Source organism: Octopus sinensis, linkage group LG3 (genome assembly GCF_006345805.1).
Source record: "Octopus sinensis linkage group LG3, ASM634580v1, whole genome shotgun sequence".
Classification (NCBI taxonomy): domain Eukaryota; kingdom Metazoa; phylum Mollusca; class Cephalopoda; order Octopoda; family Octopodidae; genus Octopus; species Octopus sinensis.
In genome coordinates this window covers 139341788-139368213 of record NC_042999.1, presented here as the reverse complement: position 1 = coordinate 139368213, position 26426 = coordinate 139341788, and the positions used below count along the sequence as shown (strand labels likewise).

General features: G+C 35.3%; 2 protein-coding genes across 2 annotated transcripts; one reads left to right on the top strand and one right to left on the bottom strand.

Annotated features, from left to right (window-relative positions):
• The first annotated feature begins 484 nt into the window (after positions 1-484).
• Positions 485-1737, top strand: LOC115209729 (DNA polymerase subunit gamma-2, mitochondrial-like). The gene has a single exon (XM_029778229.2). It carries the CDS (start codon positions 507-509, stop codon positions 1692-1694), a length of 1188 nt encoding a protein of 395 aa, XP_029634089.1. The 5' UTR covers positions 485-506; the 3' UTR covers positions 1695-1737.
• A 7147-nt stretch (positions 1738-8884) lies between these two features.
• Positions 8885-25189, bottom strand: LOC115209706 (COMM domain-containing protein 10). The gene is made up of 8 exons (XM_029778196.2): positions 25087-25189; positions 21630-21720; positions 19764-19874; positions 18985-19056; positions 18056-18139; positions 16976-17086; positions 13805-13864; positions 8885-10861 (listed from the first exon to the last, which is right to left on the bottom strand). The coding sequence occupies exons 1-8, from the start codon at positions 25113-25115 to the stop codon at positions 10823-10825; spliced, it is 597 nt and encodes a 198-aa protein (XP_029634056.1). The 5' UTR covers positions 25116-25189; the 3' UTR covers positions 8885-10822.
• Between the last annotated feature and the right edge of the window lie 1237 nt (positions 25190-26426).

Sequence of the window (26426 nt, the reverse complement as noted above, 5' to 3'; positions counted from 1 at the left end):
TCAACTTCACTTAAAAGTTAAAATATAAGGGTATAAAGTATATAACAATCTCTTACGTATTAATTCATAAAGAACAAAGTACCAACAAAAACTTCGTAAATGTGGTATAAATAGTTGTATATTTTAACAAACACAAATGAAAGTCCCAAGTCCTATTGTAAACATGGGAACGTGTTCGTAGATGAGTTATTTCCCTTAGAATGAAGCCCATGCCACAAAGGACTCAAGTTAGAATGCAAGGGAGAGAAATCGTATTAAACGTTCACTATGTTTAGAAACAGTAAATATCTCGAATTACTTCTGATAGTTGAATGTATAAGTAATTTACCAAAGTAGATAAATTTCACTTTCATGCTTTTTGTCGTATTAATATTTTTTGACAGTGAACAGAAAAACTTGCTACATCTAAAGTAGTATTTTAATTTAATTCGGCACAGAATTTATTTTATCACTGTAGAACTCTTCAGAAAAGAAATTAGAGAAATATAAAACACGTGTTTATATCCATGGCTGTGCCTTGCCTTTTAGATAATCTTATCAAATTATTAATTGAACGCACATTCATTGTAAAACCGAGTAATTTCTTGAAAAATCAGCATACACACAATGTTTACAGCTATGGACCGCCCGGCGCATTACTTCGACATAACATTTTACAAGAATGGCGAAGATACGTCCTCTACAACAACAACGAGGAGACTTTCTGGGTGGAAAATTCAAAATCCATTACCGCGGAAACTCCATCAGATACTAGGGTAGGGGTGGAACATTACAATTCATCTATACTGCATCGGTGTCCCGAAAACTATCTTGTCATTGCTAAACAGTTAAGCAAAAAATTATCGTTTTCTGTAGCCCACACATCTGTTTGTTTTGATCCGCAGCGAACATCGGGTGAGAACCTGTCTTTTTTAGAATCGTCCGAAAATACAGAGCTGACTGTTACACATTTCTGTCCATCCACAACTATCGTCTCCTCCTTTAGTGACTGTCATAGGCGTAGACTGAAATGGTGGCGTCAGTATGCACGTTTTCCCTCCAATTTTATTTTGTCAGATCCACAGCAGTTAAATGTCAATAATGAAACTTTCCAGCTGTTTAAAGTTCAATTCCATTTTCCTTGGGGTTGGGACACCATTGAAACAATTATAAACTGGCGTGATTATCCTCTCCAATGTATAAAAGATGTGCTTTTGTCGGGTATATCTGCTCAAAGTAAAATTCGACGTTCTGCTTCCTTACCATGTGTTATTGAATCTACAGCTATTCTAGAGAGAGCATTCTTGGCCTTCCTTCTCGATTCTTTTCAAGAGAATATTCACACTTATAGTAAGAGTAAGACCCGTTCTGAGTCCAAAACCAGAAGCATACTGAAGCTTCACAGAAGACTTGTGCCTTATAAAATCGGTGTCAGTGTAAGCGGGAGTAAAGTTTCCTATTTACGAAAGATGGCGTTACGTATTATAAAAGACATTGAAGACCTGGAACTGCAAGTATTTCATTGTTTAGACACTACTAATTCTCTTGAGAAGCAGTATGTGATGTTTGATGAGTTAGGTGTGCTTTTAACAATAGTTATTAATGACACTACACTGGAAAGTGGAATTATTGGATTGCGAAGTCGCGATACATCTTTAAAAGAACCACTTCATGTTGCCACACTGAAAGATACAATTTTAAAGAATATTCAATAGCAAAAATAAGTCAATTAGTTTTTAATACCTATCTTTTTTCACATCTTGTGTTGTTTGGTTTGTTGCCTTTTGTTGACCAACGGCATCCCAGCTATTGCTATCACTTGTTTTGTTTATTTTTCCCTCCCAGACAATATATAGGGGTGGACAAAAATAGGTAGTTATACAATTGCTTAATATGAGTGGAATGTTCTTATCGTTTCTCTATAAAAAAAAAAGAAAAAAGGGAGAGCTTCCAATGAACTAGACATCTCCCACAGGTCCTTTAATCAACTTATGAATTGCTTAGGTTTAAAAAAGAAATGGAGAAATGAAAACAACATTCCACTCATATGAAGCAACTGTAAACCTACTTTTTCCCACCCCTGTATTTAAAATGTCCTGTGTATCTCATGTTTTTAGTTGAGGGTCTCTCATTTACTTGTAATTTTACTACATGTGAGCTGGGACCGCAATTCTAACAGTTGAGAAAGTCTTATGTACCATACAGCCCTATCTGTTTTCTTGATATGTGAGCATAGCTGTAGTTTTGTTCAATCAATTTTGTGCAGAGATGACTGAGTGATACTACCATCAAAGGCATCAAGCTGGCAGAATCATTAGCATGCCGAGCAAAATGCTTAGCAGTATTTCATCTGTCTTTACGTTCTGAGTTCAAATTCTGGCAAGGTTGACTTTGCTATTCATGTTTTCAGGGTCGATGAAATAAGTACCAGTTGAGCACTGAGGTTGATGTAATCAACTGGCCCCCTACCCCCACAATTGCTGACCTTGTACCAATATATGAAACCAATATTAATTAGCCTGTTTCACTGCATAAGCATTAGTAACTGAAGACAGCTGTAATATACCACAATAGTGGCAAATATAGTGTTAATGCAAAAATTTAAAGTAGCAATTATATTGCTAAAAAATTTAATTAGACTACAACTATGCTTCATGACTGTGCAAAGTTCAGTATTTATTCATAATGCAAGAAATTTAATGAAAATATCAGAATGAAAATTGCTAGATAGCATTATTCTCAAGTGTAGTAAAATAAAAAGAGTAAGAATGATTGAATTATATTACAAAAGTTTAGCTGTCAAAATTAAAGGTTACATTATGTATGAGATAGCTTAATTTGGAATCCAACTAATGAAATCAGCTGCTGGAAATATCAAGTTTCAAACATATATGATCCATACAAAGTTGGATAAATGGACCTAAAGATTTAGCTAAATTGTATAATAATAGCAGTAATTTGCAAATGATATCAGACATTATCTTTCACTTACTACTCATTTCATGTGGACATGCTGGGGCACCGCTTTGAAGGGTTTAATCAAACTTATCAAATTCTAGCAAGGTTGACTTTGCTATTCATCAGAATTGTTTTTCTTTTACGCCTAATACTTTTTCTATTAGTATCTTGATGAGCTGCTAAATTACAAGGATGTAAACAAACCTTCATAGTGGCCAAACACATCATCATCATCGTTTAACGTCTGCTTTCCGTGCTAGCATGGGTTGGACGATTTGACTGAGGTCTGGTGGTCCAGATAGCTGCACCAAGCTCCAATCTGATCTGGCAAAGTTTCTACAGCTGGATGCCCTTCCTAATGCCAACTACTCCGAGAGTATGCACAGATATATATATATATTTGAAAAGTGAATAGAAATGGCTTTTCTGATAATTGTTCCACTTTAATAATTAGATGTTTATAAGTTATTAGAGGTTTACAAATACCTGACAACATATAAGCCTCCAATTAATAGAGTGGGAAAATTATCAGAAAAGCGATTTCTATTTATTTTTCCAAATAAATAAATACTGTATCAAGGACTGTCTATTTCTTATTCTAATATATACAAATATATATCCATCATCCAGTGTTTTAAATCTGGGTTTTGTCCCTGATAATGGGGGTGGCCAGATCTTCCTCAGTCCTCCTCTTATCAAACAGCTTCACACTATACATTTCTCTCACCATTGCTCTCTTAGTCCTTCTCAAAATTGCCATATCTCTCTCCCTCAGATACCATATCTCACTCCCATATGGCATTGCCGCTCTCACACAACTCCTATAGACCCTTCCTTTCATCTTCAGCGAAGACCTTTACCCATATAACAACTCTCCGCATTACCTGAACTTCACCCAGCCAAGTCTCACTCTTGCTGTCAGTGAAGGCATGTGGCTTAGTGGTTAGGGCATTCGGCTCACAGTCGTAAGATCATGAGTTCAATTCCCAGTGACGTGTTGTGTCCTTGAGCAAAACACTTTATTTCACATTGCTCTAGTCCATTCATCTGCTAAAAATGAGTAGTACCTTTTATTTCAAAGGGCCAGCTTTGTCACTCTGAATCTCCCTGAGAACTACGTTAAGGGTATATATGTTTGTAGCATGCTCAGCCCCTTGCACATTAATTTCACGAGCAAGCAGTTCTGTTGATCATATCAGCTGGGACCTTCATCGTCATAACCGATAGAGTGCTCCTCTTCTTCAAGTGCCTGACAAATTACCAGTTGAGCAAGTTAAATAGCCTCTATGAAATTCAGTTCTATATTTAAGAGATGAGGAATTACGTACATTATTTACATTTGACAGATATTTGTCCTCATCTTGTTTGTTGTTAACACAACTTTTCGGCTAATATACTCTCCAGCCTTCAGGTGTCTTGGGGAAATTTTGAACCTGGGTTCTCATTCCTAAGGTATTTTTCGATGTTATTATTATTATTCAGGTCACTGCTTGGAATCGAACTCAGAATCTTAGGATTAGTAGACCACGATCTTAACCACTATGCCCACGGGCATATGGCGTAGTGGTTAAGAGCACAGGCTACTAACCCTAAAATTCCAAGTTCAATTTCAGGCAGTGACCTGAATAATGATAATAATAGCAACAACATCAAAAAAACCTTAGGAATAAGAATCCAGGTTCAAAATTTCCTCAAGACACTTGAGCCGAAACGTGTTAACAACAAACAAGATGAGGACAAATATCCGTCAAATGTAAATAATGTCTCTATGAAATTGTTTAAGCATTTTATTTTGCAAATTGAATTACACCAACTTAGCAAAAAATGCTAAAGCTATTCTGATTTAGAATTGAATTAGAAAACAAGACATCCAAATACTTGAAGAACTTGATCCAACAACTCCTCTGAAAAACAACTGTAAAACATGGGGAAAAAAATATATCAGCATTTACTGTCCTCCTTCCATGTTGGCAGGGTTGGATGGCTTGACAGGAGCTTGCCAGTCAGAAGACTGCATCATGCTCTACTGTCTGCTTTGATTGGATCTCATTTTATAGCATTCAATCACCTTAAAAAAGGAAGGACACATTAAACAAAACAGTCTAAATAAAGACAAAAAAATAGCATGGTCATAGACGGAATGCCTGTGACTAAGGACTGCACAATGAGAGGCAAAAAGAAAAAAAGCGTTTATAGTACATGACTTGAAAAAACAACTGACTGACACAGCATAATAAAATTAATAATGTGGTTGTCCAGTAAGCAAAATTGTGTGGTTTTAGTCTTTTTTTTAATTTGCATTTATAATATCTAATGTTAATTGAATATTGAATATCAGCAATCTGGCAGACTCATTGGCACACACGGCAAAATGTTTAGTGGCGTTCCATCTGCCTTAGTTCAAATGTCACTGGGGTTGATGTAATCAACTTAACCCCTCCCACAAAACTGCTGGCTTTCTGCAAAAATTTGATATCTGATATTAAAACAACCTCTATTTTTATATCTGAAATTCTTGTCTGAACTTATATCTTAATTACTACCCTCACTTTGATACTGCTACCACATTGCTATGAAATGCTGTGCATCTCTGATCATATCAACTATATTCTATCCTCAATGAAACCCATATAATGCATGGGTTAGGGGTTTTGTCTTGCAAGTTATTTGTTGACCCTGCTGCTGTTGGTGCCATGTAAAGAGCATCCAGTACACTTTGTAAAGTGATTGGTGTTAGAAATGAGATCCAGTCAAAGCTGACAGTAGAACATGGTGCAGTCTTCTGACTTTCAAGCTCCTGTCAAACCATCCAACCCTGCCAACATGGAAGGAGGACATTAAATGCTGAAATGAATTGTAACAAAATGCATCGTATCTAATCCTATTGTTACTTCCAGCAGTAATTGAAACAGGTTATTCAGCGAACATGGTAAAGCAATCAAAAGTGTTAAATGGTGAGAATAAAGAAAACTAGAATAAAAAATCGAAACACAGTTCTTAGTCCAAACACTCCAAAGGGTTTCTGTTCCTCTAAGATATTTGCTAATTTAAATATATTTCATATAATATCGAGACACTGTTATGGTAGGATCGGCTGAACTCCGGTTCCACTTGAAAATAGAATTATCTCCCTTAGAAATCTAACGGTGCATAACAATTTTCTTAGTAAATATATATATATACATATCAAAATATTTCTTTTAATGCATATCATGTCTTGATTCTCTTTTAAGGAAATCTATAGTTATTTTAGTCCTACTTTAATTAATGCAGAGAGCGTCGAAATGTTAATTAAAAAATATGTGGCAAGACAAGCGATGTTCACTTCATAGGTTGTGTCCACAGTCGTAGAAAATAAAGTCAAATTTTACGTTCCTAAGATTTTGATTGTATAAAGGTGATCAACTTTCTTTTAATTTCAGAAAGAAAAGTTTTAAATATTACATTCAATGGTTAATTAATAAGTTAAATTAAGAAGACATTTAAAATTATAAGACGAAGACTGCCAGGTTAATATATCGCCGTTCTTGTAAGGGGTTATATGGAAGTAGCTGCCAGCGATCCGTAACTGCAAACATTCTGCTTTTGTTCTTTCTTCGAGGATTTATATAGTTTTATAATGAAATGCCACCCAATTAATAATTTTAACAGCTTACGTCTGCTGCTATCATGGAATAAACACATATTTCACTTAACTTTTTCTATGAAGAGTTTCTAAAGCGGCGAAGTAGATTTTGCACTGAAATGTATAACTATTACAAATATAATTATTTTTTACCATTCTTTATTAGAGAATATATAAAATGCGACAATGTAAAAATTTGTCTAATTTGGTGAATTCCTTTTCTCATAAAAATAGCATTGAATGCTTCAGATACCTTGTGTATCGAAACTTAGTAACCGTTTAACAAGATTTCTCTCCCTTAACTAAGAGTTAAGTCCCTTTGACCAAGTTTTTTTTTTGTTTATATATAACTCGTGTATGGAAAGCTTTTTCACATTAACAATTCTACTTCATATATATACAACTATTTCTTAAAATCGGGTACTTTCTGCTTTGTTATTCATTCTGTAATTATATTTATTTTAATTCTTAGGTAAAGAGCATTAGGATTTAATATGAAATTATATACGGTACCTGATGAAATAAAAGCATTCATTAAGTCTTCATACCTTTGGAATAAAGTACAGAAATTCTTCAATACTAACTTGAAAGTTTTATTACAAGGGGTCCAATGTGCAGAACAGTTTTCAACCTGGCCACTCCAATTAGGAAATGGGGAAGTACCATTTGATGGGAATGGTAATATCGGTTTGGCTCATATTGCTATCATGGTGGGGTATTTCCAGACTTAAGTAATTATTATAATTCACATAAATGGTTGTGTGAAAGGGTAATTCTTGCTCCAAAAATGGAGCAAGTAGCAAGGATTAATCATGAATTAATGAATAAGATTCCAACAGTCCATTAAGTAGTACAAATCAGCTGATTCAGTCCTTGATGAAAATCAAGCTGTCCATTACACAACAGATTTCCTTAATTCTCTTGAGCCACCTGGTACTCCTCCACATAAAGTTTTTCTGAAGGTAGGAGTCCTAATAATGCTTGTATGTATGTACGTATAAGGGGTTGCTGAAAAGTTTTTAACTCTGGGGAAAAGAAAAAATACAGAAAAATCAGTAGATTATGATTTTATTCAGCATATTCCCATCACAGATTCATACACTTATTACAACAGTCCTTCAGATTTTATATATATATATATATATATATACTCTTTTACTTGTTTCAGTCATTTGACTGCGGCCATGCTGGAGCACCGCCTTTAATCAAGCAACTCGACCCCCGGGACTTATTCTTTTGTAAGCCCAGTACTTATTCTATCGGTCTCTTTTTGCCGAACCGCTAAGTAACGGGGATATAAACACACCAGCATTGTCAGGCAATGTTAGGGGGACAAACACACACTCGCACATATATATATATATACATATATACGACGGGCTTCTATCAGTTTCCATCTACCAAATCCACTCACAAGGCTTTGGTCGGCCCGAGGCTAAAGCAGAAGACACTTGCCCAAGATGCCACACAGTGGGACTGAACCCGGAACCACGTGGTTGGTTAGCAAGCTACTTACCACACAGCCACTCCTGTGCCTATATATATATATATATATATTGATTGATTTGCTTTGTCCATCACAGCAAAAGTGGTCCTGAAAACATTTTGTCTATTTTTGTACGTGCTGGATCCTGTTACACCCATTCAGCTCTCTCATGCATTCCCAACATCCCCTTAACACCCTTCCCTCCTAAGCACATATTACATCCTCAATTTTTTACTCCCATCTGTTACCAGTCATCTTCCCCACCAATCACCTTCTTCCTGTTCATTCATCTCCCTTCCCTCAAATCTTATATCTGCCATCATTCTCAACACCCTTTTGTATCTGCCACTCACTCCTTGAGTTTGTTCTGGCATCCTATTACTTTCTTTTCTTCTCAGCTATTCTCACTCACCCTTATATGAAGCAACCATGTATCTTCCTTATAGCAAAACACCTACACTTGTTCCCTATAACAAGACACCTGCATTTGTCCCTCTATCCACCTCCATCCCCTCTTAAATACTCACCCACTTAATTGAGGGGGCTTCTTTTTTTTGTTCTTTACCTGTCGTGAAAGTTACTGTAAAGTTGGCATTAAATAGGGCATCCAGCAACTATGACGAAGCTTACAATGGAATTCAATGCAGCCTTGTGACTAGCTGAATCCTGCAAAACCATCCAACCCATGGTTGTATCGAAAACAGACATTAAATGATGCCATTACTGACTGAGCCATAAAAAACGTGAATTGGTAAATTTGGAAGCACGAATCCAACAGAACATTGTAAGAGATATATAAAACAAAAGCAAAAATATTGAGAAAAAGAACAAGATACAACTTTTTGCTGAAATTTATTATAAAAATAATATGTATATACATACTTGGGAATCTTATTGGTTTATACATTTGTAGTAGACAGGAAATAGCAAACATTCCTGATTTGTTTTAAAAGCATTTGTTAACATGCATCAGTAAAGTGGCCCCAAATAGGAGTCAAAATTTTGTCTGGGAAATTGGTTTTCTAAGAAATTAGTGTTGTAGTATAGAACATATCACCAAATACGGACGCTGCTACAGATGTGTGTGTGCACGCACGCACATTAGCTCTGGTGTCTTTTTTTTTTAACAAACCAGACTGATTGTGCAAACCTACGATCAAAAGCATTTCAACCTCAACCAACCAATCTTACATTTTTAAAGTTTTTTTCGGTATTCAAGAGTCTAATACTACATTGTCCAACATAATCATATTCTTATTTGTTTTTTCTTATAAAATGTAGGGTATGACTTAAAGAAAATTTGGTTCCTATTTCTATCATGTTGAGTGATGATCTAGAGCAGTGTTTGTCAACTATTTTTTTTACCTTGGGACCCTTTTGATTGCTATTTTACTTGGATGGACCCTCCTAGACATTCGGTATTTAAAAAATTTCATATTTTGATCATTAAATATTATTAGGGACTATATGAAAAAAACTGTTAAAATATATTGTGTTGTAGAAGAATAACCAATGTATTGCACATAAATTTTAACAACAAAACCCTATATGGACCTCCAGGGGCCATATGGATCCTGATCAAGAACCACTGATCTAAGGTTTCCCTGTTGCTTCAATGTTTGCTAATGATAATAGGAGGTCTTTAAAGTTTTATACAGTTTCTTAAGAACAGTGTGTTAAGAATCCAGCACTTTCTTCTTAGTATGGAAATTGCACACAGTTAATATTATACAGATGGTAGTTTAATAGCTCTATATGTTACTAGTATACCTAGATATGTTGAAACCAGTACCACTAGCTATAATACTAAAGTTAGCTTGATTTTGTTTTCTTACAAACACATTCACCCATGTGCATTTTCTCAAGTGAGCAGTATAAGAGCTTTTACCAGCTAAAGTAACCAACTGAAAACTCTCACCTAAATGCATGAATATATATCCACCTATCAATCATGTAGTCTACCAAGAACTACTGTCACTGGAAATAAAATATTAATATAGAGAAAAGGTGTCTGAGGTGGGTAGCAACCATAACTTTCTGAAACACTGGATAGGGATAACCAGGTGTGGTGCACTGGTTCTGAAACACTCTGGATTATTTCAGAACAATTGGTAGACAAAATGGGTCTTCTAGACAAGGCACTTCAAGAGATATGAAGTTTTGAAAATTAAGGTAGAAACCCTATAGCATCAAGTCTGAGAGAGAAGACAACTGTCATAGATGCAAGGGATGGAAACAGACACACTTAGTGGCATTGATTAGCAAAAGTAAGGAACAGCAGACAAATGGAAGACAGCTTGATGGCAGGCAAATGTTGAGCAGTCTGCTAATGAGTATAGGTTTGTGTATCAGCTGAGTGATTTGTTTTACTTGGATGTAGTCTAAAGCATCTGTGTGAATCTATGATATTTAACTATACAGCAGAAAAGATTAGTTGGTAGCAACTGCCTACAGAAGCTGTCTGCAGCTGTAGTTTTTAAAACATGTAACTCAGACAACAGAATTTACAACTAGATTGGGTGATGTATTTAGTGCATTGTGGTTTGCTATTAATACTTAATTCTTGTATAGAGTAACGATAAATATGTATACCAAATGAGCTGACATTTTCTTTTAAAGACACAGTATTTTCTCTTTTATGCTTTACCTCAGACTGAAGGCAATTTTCTCACATCAAAAGAGAAAAACAAACTAACAAAGAGCCCCTTATTCTGTCTGGCAATTTGGTTCAACTGCCATCAATGGGTTATAAATATTTTGTGCTGGAATGCCAATCAATCAAGGTTATCTAACTGTTTCTGTATGGTTTCAAGCTGAAAAATAACAAAATGGAAAACAAATTAATAAAGCAATATTAGCATTTGATAAACTTGGTTTATAGGGAAAATAACTGGATGAGATATCAAACTTCTTGTTGGAGAGTGAGGAAGTCATATCTCTTTCAAGAATTTCATTGTTCTCTTTGTAACAGGACACCTGATTTCACATACTTTAGTATCTTTAACATCTGCAAATAGGTATGGGATCTTTTAAGGAACATTGTCAGCTATAGACTAATGTCTTATATACAGCATAATCTAGATTCTGAGTCAACAGAATCCCAGTGTTATGGATGATTTGTATCATATAGATGTGATAGTTAAAAGATTTCTATCTTTCCAAGATACAGTTAAGGAGAGTTTTTTTTTTAATTTATTAGTTTGATCCACAGCATTTGCAGGCCCTCCAAGACTGGTGAAGTCATACTGTTAATGTTTTGCTTAAATTGTTGCAAGTTGATAACTACAGAAAAGATATGCACAGAGACAGGATTCCAAAAGACCAATGACTTTAGAAGAAAAGAGTGAACTCAGTGATTAGTGTGGGGCCTGGGAAGTTGGTCACATGATTCTTAAAAGAGAAGGAATGTGACTCAAGAGCAGCTGAGTATAAGTGACATGAAGCCAACCAGCTCCAAAAAGCAGAGGCCATTGTAGTAATAGTAGAAAAGAAGGAGCAACTGTATTCGTATAGGCATGAGTATGGATGCCATTCAATGTAGTGGCCTTTCTTTGCATGTGTGCACATAGTAGCAGCATTGTTCCAGATGTGGTAGCAGTACTCTTGTCTAGGTCTCACCTATGTGTTGTAAAAGTGTTAGCAGTTAGGGAGGACTGAATCATTTTCTGACTGTAAAAACAAAGAACAGTATTTGAGATGCAGTCTTTATCATGTTGAGGATAGGCATTTAATGCAAGAAGAGATATGGTCAAAGAGTTATTTATGATTCAAGGAGTCAAAGAATGTGAAAGAAAGTAATTGGAAACCAGTTTAACTATAAGTCAATATTGCTGACATCCATGTAAATAGAGACGAGAGGCATGAAGAGTGAAATTTGCATGTGTGCAAGCGACATCTTTTGGAGTGAAGTTCAAGTAATGAGCAGAGATGGACTACATACAATGGCAGGAAATGTATCATTCACTGGTTTGCATGTTAGTAAGAGGTGATATAAAGGGTCAAAATTGGTATAAAGTCCAAAGATGTTAAAAAAGAGGAGGGTAAGTTGTTCAGTCAGTTTAGTTTTTTAGTGTACAGCATGACAGCAGTCAAAATGACTGAAACAAAGAAAAGAATAAAAAAGAATATCTAGTGAAATGTAGAGAGGGTAACCCCTGGTGAAAGCCTGGGCATGGATGTAGTCTCAAACTAGACAGCTTCATGTGTGACCCTCTATATCACATACATCACTTGAAATCCTTCAATTATTGATTTAGATTCTTTTAATATTTAGTGTTGTCTTCTACATTCAGAGCTTAAAGTTTTGTTATGTCCTAGTTTGATATCATCCAATGCTAATAACTTTAGAAAAATTTAAAGATATAAAGGTCTTACAAAATAAGTTAGGATAATAATTTTTTTTTTTTCCTATTGGCCTAATATTCACATACTTACAGTCAACAGAATTAACCCTAGTAGATAAATGATTACTATGAATTTTATCTCGTATGAAAGGCTGGATTAAAAATGCAGCCCTGGCAGAATATGAAATTCAAATGTAAGAGAAAGAACAAGGGATTTATAATAATGGTGAACTTATTGCTATTATATTGTTCTTATTTGGAACTACTGCCCTCCTAAACAGTCAGGGGCACATCTGACTTAAACACTCCATTTTTTGGCATGGTTTCTACGCCTGGATGCACTTACTATCAATAAAAACTTTAAACTTTGGCACCAGCAGACAAGACTTACAGACGTTGCAAGGTGCATTCTGGAAGTTTAGAAGCAGTTCTAACAGCCCAAGATTATTGTAATTTTAGTATATCATTACTATACATCAAAAAAGCTGGCCTGTTAACTTTCATTATTCCAAATTGAATGAGATGGGAGTAACAGCACTTTGAACACAATCTACTACATACTGCTTGTCACAGCTGACTAGTTTTCAGGACATGATGACAATTTGGAAGCTTGCTATGCAATAAAGCTTTGTTAAACTGGGTAAAAACACTACTGAAACTTATGGAATGATTCAGAGTGATTATGGATTCACTTGAATCTGCCAAGCAACTATTTTTTGCTGGCATAAGGAAGCAGGCAAAGCAAGTCACCAGGAAATCTCAAGATAATCCTTTTTTTTTTTTTGACAGCAAGTGTATCATCTACATCCACTGAGTTCTCTCTGGCAAGACGGTCAACAAATACTACGTTGTAGAGGTTTTGAGGAGTTTAGGAAGAAATTTCATCACTAAAGGCTAGAACACTTATACCAGGACAATGCACCAATCCACAATACCATCTTGGTAACCAACTACTTGACAAAACTGAACTTCAAAACTGTCCCTCAATCTGCTCCCTGTGACTTCAAAACTGTCCCCAAGCTGAAGGAGATGATGAAAGAAGCTGTGACAAGGGTCCTGGACACCTTCATTTAGAAAAACTTCATAGAACCTTGTTAAAGTGACTGGAATGCTACAAGTGCATTGAAGTCAGAGAATTGTACTTCAAAGAAGATTAGAGTCTTGTACTTCTTTGAAATAAATGTCTCTCATGAAAAAGTCTCAAAACTTCTGCAATGCACCTTGCACATGGAGATACTAAATAACAGTCAAGTTAATGTTCTAATGCTTCTATTAGCTGAGCTAATAGAAGCATTAGAACTCTAATAATACCGGGGTACAGATTTGTAAAAGCAGTCCATAAGGTACAAAACTAATTCCCAAGTATACACAATATATTTATTTCAATGGGAAAAAAAAAATCTATTAACAGACCTGGTTATAGAAATTATACAGTTCCTGGTGTGAAAATTCTAATTGTAGTTTTTCAGCGTTCTGAAAAAGAGAGTGAGAATGACAAGTTATAATCAGAATGATATGAAGCTTTTAGAGATTATATATTGTGACAAAGTTTCAAAACCAGAACAAAAATCTCTGAATATTCATCAGATAGTAAGACACAATCATATATTCGGTATATCCTTTGAGCTCAATGGGGATTTTTCAAATAAGTAGCTGTCTTTTACCATGACAATTATCCAGAGATTTTCCAGGATAGCAAATTCATGTTAAAATGTATAATCAATAATAAGATTATATATATATGTATGTATGTATATATATATCCAAGTTTTGTGTTAGAAGCAGCTCAGTAATGTAAGCATTATCAATATCATATTCTTAATGAATGTATGCTGATAAACACAACAAAACTGTAGTATTTTAGGATGTCCCCACAAAATGTATATATACATTGAATGATTATAAAGTAAGTATTTATACAAAAGCATTTCACATTCAAAATTGAATAGAATCTACAACTACATACAGAATTTAAATTTTTTTATGAATGCCTATTTTCAAACTGATAACCATTCTAGTCCAGACATTGCTGATAGTGTGAAGTAATGGAATCAAAAACATCTAGACATATTCATTCAGAGCTTCTGCACTTTCTTCTTCTGAATTTGTTGACTATTGCCAGTTTTGTACCAGAAACTTTATCTTTTAAGAATCCTCATGGAAAAAATGTCTAGAGCTGTGAGATCTGCTGAACACAGACAGAAGGTATTCTACTGAACCTCTTCATCCAATCCACCTGTTTAGCAGAACTCAACATCTTAATGTAGGCCCTAACATCATTATTGTAATAAGTGGGTACACCATCTTGTTGGAAATAAAGCTTCACATTTTCAAAGTCCAGTTGAATGTTTCCTCTGACAGATTGTCAAGTAAATGGTACCAGTCACAGAACCATCACAAAAAAAAAAAAAGGTCTAACTAAACTTTTTGCTGATAAGTCACACCATACTATAACTCTTGATAAATTAACATGATGACCATACATAATATACAAATTCTCAGATCTCCAGTAAGTGTGATTATGGAAGTTTATTGAGCCACTTAATTTAAACATAGCCATAGTCATATCATTACAAACAATCTTTGCTGGAACATATTCTACAAAGCTTGCCTAGTACTGCTAAGAAAACATCTACTCTTAGTCCAGATCATCTTTAAGAGCATGGACTATTCTTGGAATGTAACTTTCCAATGATGGTACTTCAAAATACAATGGTCATTTGATTTCAAAATTCATATCTCACAACTCATTTGCCATACAAATTCTCTTGAACTCTAGCAATATGTTTCTACTACTTTGTTGGGGTTCTTCAGAACACTTCTTGTAGACATTCTGATCAGTTCCATCTAATTTCAAACTTGTCTTTAATTCAAGTGACAGAAAGTTGCATAGGTGGATCTATTTCAAACATCCTCTTGAACTGTCTATGCACTTCAACTGAGCCTTCTAACTTCCAGTAACACATTAGGATACATTTCTTTGGTTCAAAGCTTAATCTGGCTCCCCTCATAATTTTTAATGGGTTAAAGCTAAAAGGAAATTAAAATTAGGTGAGTTATCAGCTGTTAAAACATGTATACATAGCTTTAGGATACCCTAATATTTATATATACACATGTTTATATATAAATGGCTCTGAGGCAGCTATAAGATGTTGCATGAGCACTCAACTCTGAGTGAACTATTACTTACAGCAGAAACATTGTCATCATCATCATTTAACATCTGATTTCCATACTGGCATGGGTTGGACGATTTGACAGGAGATGGCTAGGTAAAAGACTGCACCATGCTTCACTGTCTGTTTTAGTATGGTTTTTACGGCTGGATGTCCTTCCTAACACCAATGACTCTACAGTGTGGACTGAGTGCTTTTTACATGGCACCAGCACAGGCGAGGTCAGTTTTAGCATGGTAAGTTAATCAATGTGCTTATGTAGCACATGTTCTTCTGCCATTCATTTATTAATATTACACTCTGTAGTCACTTGATACTTTTCTCTAAAGCATAAGTATATTGAGCTCTAACAACAGAGCAAATTAATAAAAGATACACAGTGAAAATGTTTAGAAAAGACCAGCAACAACAAAATATATGAGGCACTCATAAATACTGACATGTTTTCAGTTAAACTAATTGACCTTGTGCTTTAGTTTCATGCTCAAACCAATCAAAGCATAATTTTGTTTCACAATGCACAGAAACACACACTGTATTAGGCTACTAAGCTACATAAAATATTAATACTGAAAGAAAATATTTTGATGCTCATGGTTTGGATACTGCAGCCATTTTGTGTTCATATTTAAGAAATTTTTAGTTTTTGGTAAGAAAGTCTCAAAACAAGGTGAGAAGCCACTTAGCATAAGGAACTATAAAGGAGAAATTAAGGTGTAAGGAATGAATTTACTTTCACCTTGAAAGAGAAGAGGTCATAAGGAGGAGGAAAATGAGATGGAGGACACTTCCTAAGTCTGGAACTGATCAGAATGTCTAGCAGTTTGAGGGAAAAAGTTACAACTGTAGAAAGAATTCCTTATTCATAGAAGCACAACAGCATTTGAATGAAGATGTTGAGTTCTGAGTCAGGCAAAATGGTATAAAGTGATCTGGAACTGAGGAAGTCTATGAGAGCACTTCCTGTGACTAGTGGTGTCACATTGCTGAGTCAAGGATTACAGAGTTGAAGCAAGAGGGACTAATCAAATTAGACTCACTTTTGAACCTGGTCAAGGAGATCCAAGTGACAAGATGGTGCACCTGCCCAAATATGACAACAGTATTTCATACAAGGACAAATTGGATTAGAATGGAATGAATTAAGATGGACTGCTCAGTGTTGATCTTATAAACCAAGTAGGTGTTGAGACAAACAGAAGAGTGTTTAAGATATAACACTATCAAAGAAAGTTTTGTGAAGAGATAATGGTAGATAATCCTGAAGAAAACTAGTCCACATAAACATGGACAAAAGATCAGGGTTTGTGGAAAGATGTGTTGTTTCTGCTTGAAACTAATGCTAAAAGCAGTAAAAGAGACATAATGATGATGGAAATTATAATAATGACACAAATAATGATACCTGTTTGCCTTCTCGGTTTATCTTCAGTTCAAACATTGCATTAGGTTGTTTCATTTTTGATCGACTACCATTGGCCATCTCCAAGTTGAGCCGCCAGTTGATGGCATTCAACTAGTAAATTGAACCACAGAATGAAATAAAATAAAGAAATATTTTAATACTATAAAAGAAATTTCTTCAAATTTGATATGTAATTTTTACTGAAAAAAATTTGTCATGCACTGTTGATTCTGTTTAGTCTAGACTGAAAATGAATTTACTAATTGTTTACATGGTAACAATGAAAAAGCTGAAAGACTAATAGGAATCAGTTAACTGAATGAACAGATTTAATATTCTTTTTACATAGTTTAGTCAAAGGAGGTGGGACAGACTCATGATGTAAGCAACATCTAAGAGACTGTGATATAGGAAAGGGGAAATATATATTACAGTTTATGGGTTGCTGCTAACCACAACTTTGAAATCTCTAGAAGTTGGCAGCCTCTCAACATATTGTGCTTTCTGACACATCAGTCTCAAATTAGAGGGGAAAAAAAACAGGATTATCTACAAGGAAATATGTCAACATCTCATAATGTTATTCATGAAGCAGTATTTCTACAAGATCTGGAGGCAAGCCTATGTCAGAAAGTCACTTCATCATCATGTAACTTTTAACAAACAGAGGTACTCGGCAAAAGAGGGTGTTTAGAGAGCATTCCATTAAAATCACATATTATACTCAGGCTAGAAACTTGGTCTGAATACTTGCAACAGATTACACTTCATTAAAGACTAAGGCTAGTGGTGATGTCTTAAGCTGGACAATGGATTAGGTCTTGCACCTCAAAAAAATAAAGGAAGGAAATTGTGTTTCATCAGAGTACCATTCTTAAGGTACTGACCCAATGAAAGTTGAAAAGAAAAACATAAGAACAAAATCATAAGAATCTTAGGAATGAGATAAATACACATACCCTAAATCATCATTATCACCATTTAACATCCATATTAAATGGTAATAGAGGTAGAATAACAACATCAAAGAAAATAGCATTAATGATACAAGTGTCAATTTGTGTGAACTCAAATGCGTACCTGATCTGGTACCAGTGTTCTTTGTCTTAACTTCTGAAGTATTTCCTTGGCATGCGTTGACCATGCCTCAACAATCGCCTGTATCTGAAACCAAAATGCACATATATACAAAATTTTATTATGTATACAAGGTCTTTACCCATTGCTACACTATCAGAAAAAAAAATTGTTAATCATGCATGCACTTTCTTTTAATAATAAACAGTTATATAGTAAATGTTTTGTTAGTTTTTGCCAATCTTTTACACACACACACACACACATTCTCTCTCTCTCTCCCTCTCACTATATTTTTCTCTCAAAGACAACAACCTGTCATTATAGTGAAAGTAATTTTAAGATATGGGTTGCATTGTCTCTATGTTGAAAACATACATAAATACACAGACACACAAACAACCAAACAAATAATTTATATTGTTATATAATGAAAGTCTTTTGCTCTTTAAAGCTGTGTTGTGTTGACAATTTTGCACTTAAAACTTCCATGTTTTCAATCAAAACTTATTAGTTACTATGGTGACAACACCACCTTTCATGTGCACACACAAACACACACACTTTCTCCTCTCTCTCACACACACACACACACACTGCATTTCTCTCAACTTTTTCCTCTTCCCTTCAAAAAATACATTGTGATGTATATTTTGATTCCTCCCCTTCTTTCCCTCCCTCTAATAGATATTGTGACATATACGCATGCACACACACAAACACACACATACATATATCTTTCACTTGTTTCAGTCATTAGACCACTGTTGACTTTGGATTTAATTTCCCATATGAAGAGAAATAAGTACCAAACAAAGCCATAAAACCAATATATTTGATTAACACCTTTGGTGTTAATTCTAGTATTGCCATAGTCCAATAACTGAAACTAGTCAAGGAAAAAATAATACTGGAAAGAAAAGGCAACTTACCTTATCTTCGTTGATCTCCAGTTGCTCAAGTTGCTGTTTCAACACAGCTGGTTTAGCTGAATGGTAAGCAGCCTGCAATAAATATCAAACACCATTGATAACATGTAATATATATTTATGTGTATCTATATGTATATACACATAAATGCTTACATATAGGGATATTAAATATGACATGAGCAAGTGATTTGCAGACACAATATTACCATTTCTCTTTCACACTACTTGTTATGTACTCTCTTCTCTCTTTCAGCTAGCAAGAACCCCACTCTCAAAAAAAAAATACAATCCAAGTTCTCCTCTTATTCTTATGGTTGCTTGTCCTAGATGGTTCATAATATTGCTGCCCTCTCTAGGACCAGTGCTACAAAAAGAAAATATGCCCAGTACATGCTGTAAAATGGTTGGTATTAGGAAAGGCATCCAGCCATTCAAACCCTATCGGAACAAACAGTGAAGCTTGACACTGTCCTTCGGCTCATCAGATTCAGCTGAACTGCCCAACCCATGGAAAACAAATGTTAAAAGGTAAGGATGATGGTATCTGTAAATATAAATGTTTCTATCTCAGCCATAATGATGTATGGAGGTAGCTTCTATGTAGTCACTCACCCTGCTAAAAATAGAAGCCAGATTTCTTTAAAGTCATTTAATAATAACACAAAACACACTGGATAACATAGGCTGAAATAAAATGTCCACAAATATAATCATAGCCAAACTATATTATTCCAGCTGAACTTAACTGAACAACAAGAATTATAAATTTATTGACTGACCTGTTGCAAAAAGAACTCAAGAGACTGTATCATTAGCTCCAAGTCAGCAGCAGGTAGATCTAATGTCTGTTCCAGCTTGCTTTCTTCTTCTTCTGTAAAGGATCTCTCATCCTAGAAATTAAAATAATAATTGTTTCTAATTTAGACACAAGAACAATAATTTTGGAGAAGCTGGGTCAGTCAATTACATTGATCCTAGAACTTGACTGGTACTATATTTTACAAGCTCCATCGGATAAAAAAACATTGTTGAACACCAAACATTTAAGGGCTGCAACTATGTACTGCTAAATATTTTAACCAAGGTTCTAATGAATCTTTTTTCTAACACTGACAGGTATGGCTGTGTAGATAAATAGCTTGCTTACTAACAATGAGGCTTCAGTTTCAGTTCCACTGCATAGTACCTTGGGCAAGCATCTTTTACTATAGCCCTAGGATAAGTAAAGCCTTGTGAGCAATTTATTAGATAGAAACTGAAAGAAACCTGTTGTCAATATATATGTGTATTTATATACACATGTACATAAGGTGCAAGAGTGGTTGTGTGGTTAAGAAGTTTGCTGCCCAACAATATGGTTTTAGGTTCAGTCTTACTGCATGGCATCTTAGATGTCTTCTACTGTAGTCATGGATCAACCAAAGCCTTGTAAATGAATTTGGTAGACATAAAAAGCACTTTGAACACTCTCTCTAGAGTGGTTGGCTTTAGGAAGAGCATCCAACAATAAAAACTATACCAAAATAGACAGTAGAGCTTGGTGCAGTCGTCTGGGTTGCCAGCTCCTGTCAAACTATACCAGCAAGGCAAACAGATGTTAAATGGTAATGATGATGATAGTGATGGTGTGTGTGTGTACATGCATGTGAGTGTCTGTGTATGTATGTACACTTGTGTTGACATCACATGATGGTTGTAAACATGTATCATTATCATACAAGTGATGTCGTTTATTTCCATTCTCCAACAAAAACATGTCTGAGGATGGGTAAATATTGCCCTGCTTGGAAACAGGTAAGCATTGGCTACAGAAAGAACATCAGCTATAGAAAATCTGTCTCAACAAATTCCATCTGAGCCATGTAAGCATGGGAAAGTGGATGTCAAAACAATGATGACATAAGGCTGTACATTTAGCAAAGGAGTATAATAAACAGCCTTAAAATTGACTAGTACTTTACCTTTAAGGATGAAAGGGCAAGTAGATACTGTGGGGATTTGAACTCACATGTTCAACCATCAACATGGTTAGCTTTGCCTTTTCTCTAAAACAATGACAAAACACAAAGTGGATGGAATAGTGAGAACAATGTAGAAACTAGAAGTTAATCACATTGAGGAAAATAAAAAAAATGTTACCCATAGCAATTATCTTGAAAGATAGAAAGTAGGCATAAAATGATGATATCATCATCTGGATCAAGTAATGAAGGTTATGGAGAGGGCCATAGCCCAACTGATTAGGGAGAGAGTCAACTTGGATGAGATGCACTACCTCTATGGCACTACCATTTGAATTTCCTAGTATCAGTATATATACACAATCTTGTGTATATGTGGTACACAAACACATGAAGAGCAATCATACACAAATTCACAAAAGAAATATATACATACCCATACCATAAATATGCAGGTATATCCACCTATATATATATATATATGCACATACTAACTCATACATTCACAAATTCCTGGAATTCTTTTGACTCAAACAAAAAAAAAACTTGTCACTGTAAATAACTTACTTGAATTCCATTAAGAATTTAAATAAATTTCAAAAAACAAGCATATATATGTGTGCATGCACACATATGTGTATATACATGTGTATATGTATGTACAAGCAAATTGTTTAAACTCACCTTCAAGTCTATTTTCTGCAAAATACGGGACAATATTGGAGTAAATAATTTTGGATCCAAGTTATTGATGAAACTCACTGCTTTCTGGATGCTGAAGAAAGAAAACAAAAATCAGTAACTGTTCTGGAAATAATTTTTCTAAACAGGTACTATGCCTGTTTGGTATAACATTATACTGTCTGTAACTAAGATACTTCAGTTTCAAAGCAAAGTCCAGCCACTTCTAAGTACAATGGTTGGCATGATTTGCAATGACAAGCAATGGCAGGACTGAAGAATTGACAAGTGTTTCATTGCTGTATTTGTAATTACACTAGTAAGAAAAAAATATACCTGTCATAGAACAATATCTTATCAAGGAAGAGATTATCTCTCGCTATCTGCAACTCCTCCTATTCTTCCAAATTATGATGTTTGAATATGAAGTGGTGGGACTGCAAGTCTTTCAACCTTCACTCATTTCCTATGAGTCTTCTGCCACTCTGCTCCCTTCTATTCACCTGCTACGCCATGTTATTTTGGGAATGTGCTTTGACATCTCTTCCTTCTCTACATGGTGTTATTTTCTCTATTACCACCCCTCACAACAATAAATCCATTCTTTCCATCAGACAGTAAGTACACCCAACATATGCCCCAACCTAGTCACCAGTATAGTAAATCAAGTTTTGCAGAAAGATGCCATATTCACCAAAAAATCCTTTTCCCACAGCTTACAGTAACATCTCGTAACACCTCATATAAAACCATCATTTCTTCTCAATTCTGTCTTTTGTAGTGGATGCTCTTTTATACAGTAGGTTATAAAGTGATTTCACCAGAATTGGTTGCATAAAAGAAGCACCTACTACACTCTGTAATGTGGTTGGCAAATCAAGCAGTGACAATGCAGGGTTTGAGAGGACTTTCTAGCCTTATAAAGGGTAAAACAACCTCTAGAGTGTTGGTGCTTCAAAAAAATGTATTCAGTACACTCTGTAAAGTGGCTGGTGTTAGGAAGAGTATCCAAATATAGAATTCAAACTAAAACTGTAATACTGGACCAAGGGATTTTCTTCTAATCCATTAGATCCTGTTGAACCATACAAATCATGCCATCAAAGGAAGTGAACACAAAGAGATCATGATGGCGATCACACACACACACATATCAAAGAACACAAATAGGGTTCAAACTTTATTTGTGGTGTTCTTTTATATGTACGTCACAACTGGACTCAATGCTGAATCAGATGTACAGTTTATATTGGATTTGGTACCTATAGTATATATATATATATATATAGAAGAATCTACATTCAGCCACTCTGACGTCACTCCTTATAAAGAGACACTCATTATCACCATGGGCTCCTTGAGAGCGGTCAGCTAAAAGTTTTTTGTGCATTTTGATGTCGACATAAGTTCCTTGATTTTCTTGATGAGAAATCTGCATAATGTACTCCTTATTCCTTCGGAATTAGGAATATGCAGCCTTCGAAACATATGTCGAGAATAAAGGATATTTGTTAACTAGTCGTTCAACTCCATTCTTTCATATATATATATATATAATATATATATATATGTATGTATGTATACACACACACGCATACATACCTGCAATACTCTACCAACAAATGACACCTAATAGCTGTTTTACCTTATAGTGAACACAACATTATGGTACCCAACTAGTCCTGGCATCCTATGTGTTGATGTGCCAAGATTCAAATGAATCCTGTAACTAACCTCTCAATCTACCTATCTTTATATATATATATATATATATATTCATTAGCAATAAACTTACATTTAGCTATTCAGTAACAATTGGTGATAGATAATATGAAAGCTTCCCATTGAGTATTAAGAGTGGTCCTGGTGCGCGCACTCGCGTACTCGCGCATCCGCACTAGCTAGTCGTGACTAGTCGATCCTTACTGTGTGTCTTTGTTTTATTCACTTTGTTTTAAAAAAATTATTTATTTTGTGTTTTATTTACTTTGCTAGGTAGTCGTTGTAGGATCGACTAGTCACGACTAGCTAGCGCGGATGCGCGAGTGCGCGCACCGAGACCACTCTTCTTAAATAGTACCGTAGAAGCGATTGAGTATCAATTAGCACCTTAGTAGAGGAGATACTAAGGAAAGCATAAAAACATGAAATGCAAAATGGATACATGTTGGACTCGTTGCTTATAGGTTATAAGTTCCGTTTTCTGTAGTTTTTGTTCCTCTCCAGATATTAAAGTTACGAGCCAATTACGATTATTAATACTGAATTTTCTCAGAAGTAGGAAGGTCTGAATACCAGAACATCCCAACGAACTGTTTAAAAATACGAGTTTGCCATGCCGCTGTAATGAAACCAGTATGTAGGTGGGCAGCGCCAAGCTAACAATGACAGAAAAGAGTTACTTCCCTTCCTTCATGTGAAATTTGAAATTGCTTGTGCATATATATATATATATATATATATATATAAAGCATATTTATCACAATATACAAACACTTAGAATTATACAAAATGGATGGAGGATAAAAGTTTCTATAAGTGGCAAGCATTTTTCCAACACCAAGAAATTAGAACTGAAAACTTTTCTGGCTCTTAACTCTATGTAAAATAAAGATAATTATATAAATACATATTGCATCTAGAATACGAAGAAAAAAATATATTCTATCGGCAGTAATATTCAGATATATCGATGATGAATTTATGCACACTTATATATATATATGGAATTATTAGCGAATGATTATAGTGTGCTCTATATACAAAAGCACAGATTCATGCAAATTGTAAACGCTAAACAATATTGATATCATTATTAACAATAATTAGTAACCTCTCAATGTGTATTTAAAAAAAAAAAGAAAACAAGAATTAGATGCGAATTTTTTATGAGCGGAGTCGAAAAATACACGCCCCCTTTTTTTTTTACAGTAATAGCAAATATAAAGATCAACTCAACATCCATGACGGTATTCAAGCAATCAAACACACACACAAACTGTATATATATATATATATATATATATATATATATATATATATATATACACGTACATGTACACAGAGAAAAATTGTTGATTATAAAAATTGGAGAATGTCATTTAAAAAAAAATTAAAAGTGCAGTTAGACTATTTGACACTGCTGTTCGTAACAGGCTAAAAGCACTGAAAAATGCATTTTGTGTAATACTAAACCAATGTTCATTAAACGTGAATATTTTCCTAAAAGTCCAGTAAACACAACCTCCTTATAAACATTAGAAATTGCCGAAATGGAATAAGTCATACGAAAGTCAGTAGAATTGCATTAACGGGTTAGCAGTCGAATGTGTGTTCAGACTTTTATAATTTATAGATTTTGATAACTGAACTAGGCTAGGAAATTTATATCTACACATACAAAAACAAAAGCAATATATGCCGATAATCTACATATATTATAAACAATGAACGAACGTACCTGGACGTACTTGAAAACAACAACGCCATCTTGGAATAAGTGTCATGTGACTTTTGAGTCGAGGTCACGTGATTAATAAACGGAACAAGGCATTCTTCCAGTTTGTAATTAGAAACTGAAACTGATTTGTCGCTGTTCTGCAATCTTCGTACAAAGTAAATCTTTTTACAGTGAATTTGGAAAAGCACAGCGTGTTTATGAGCAATGTATAAAAATAATGATTTCAAATTTTGGTTCAAGGCTAGCAAGTTCGGAGAAGGGTTAAGTCGATTACATCGAGCAATGCTCAGCTGTTCACCCAGCTACCCCACTCTACCCCCAGCACCAATCTTCCCCCACCAATATTCCCTTCCCGTCCGAATTCTAATTCTAATGCCGACCCCACTGATCCTACCTGTACTCTCCCAAGCTGTGTTCTCTGCACCCGTACAAGTCACTATTTGAAGACTATCGAATGCCATTTGTGTACTCTTTACTCTTTTACTTGTTTCAGTCAGTTGACTGCGGCCATGCTGGAGCACCGCCTTTAGTCGAGCAACTCGACCCTGGGACTTATTCTTTGTAAACCCAGTACTTATTCTATCGGTCTCTTTTGCCGAACCGCTAAGTTACGGGGCCATAAACACACCAGCATCGGTTGTCAAGCAATGCTAGGGGGACAAACACAGACACACAAACATACACGCACACACACACACACATATATATATACATATGCACGACGGGCTTCTTTCAGTTTCCGTCTACCAAATCCACTCACAAGGCTTTGGTCGGCCCGAGGCTATAGTAGAAGACACTTGCCTAAGTTTCCACGCAATGGGACTGAACCCGGAACCATGTGGTTGATAAGCAAGCTACTTACCACACAGCCACTCCTGTTACCGCAAAAGTTGCGTTGGCATTATTAAGGTTCAAGCCGAAAGTTTCTCAAACTGGACATGCAACCAATGCCACTTCAGCCGCAACATAATTAGTAGGACAGAACTTTGCTCTCTGAAGTCCAGATCGTTGTTGAGTATTTTGCCGTCGCCTTCTAAGGCTTGTTGAAGCTCATCAATCGGATCCGTGTGGGAGTTCGGTTTTGTCTCACCCGTGTTCTCTTTCTCTCGAAACTGTTGAAGAACATCTGCCTATCCAACAACACCTAAGATTGGCAGAAATTGTTTCTATTCATTTTGGTTTCTCTCCACGTGACGAACGTGAATTGTGGATCCTGACATATTCCCTTAAACGGCAGTTTGAGCTGTTCGAATCCACCCCAATCATTGTTCATCTCAGGTCGGTGATCAGCACAACCCGAGCAATGGTCGACCACATAACTTAAAGAAGGCCGTTAATGC

What these genes read in the sequence shown, in the direction of transcription:
- LOC115209729 (XM_029778229.2), top strand. Translation starts at nt 507, where the DNA reads ATGGCTGTGCCTTGCCTTTTAGATAATCTTATCAAATTATTAATTGAA.
- LOC115209706 (XM_029778196.2), bottom strand. Translation starts at nt 25,115, where the DNA reads ATGGCGTTGTTGTTTTCAAGTACGTCCAG. An exon ending in TTGTTTTCAAGTACGTCCAG is followed by an intron (nt 21,721 to 25,086) that starts GTACGTTCGTTC and finishes TTCTTTCTTCAG; the next exon opens with CATCCAGAAAGCAGTGAGTT. An exon ending in TAAACCGAGAAGGCAAACAG is followed by an intron (nt 13,865 to 16,975) that starts GTATCATTATTT and finishes TCTCTTTTTCAG; the next exon opens with AACGCTGAAAAACTACAATT.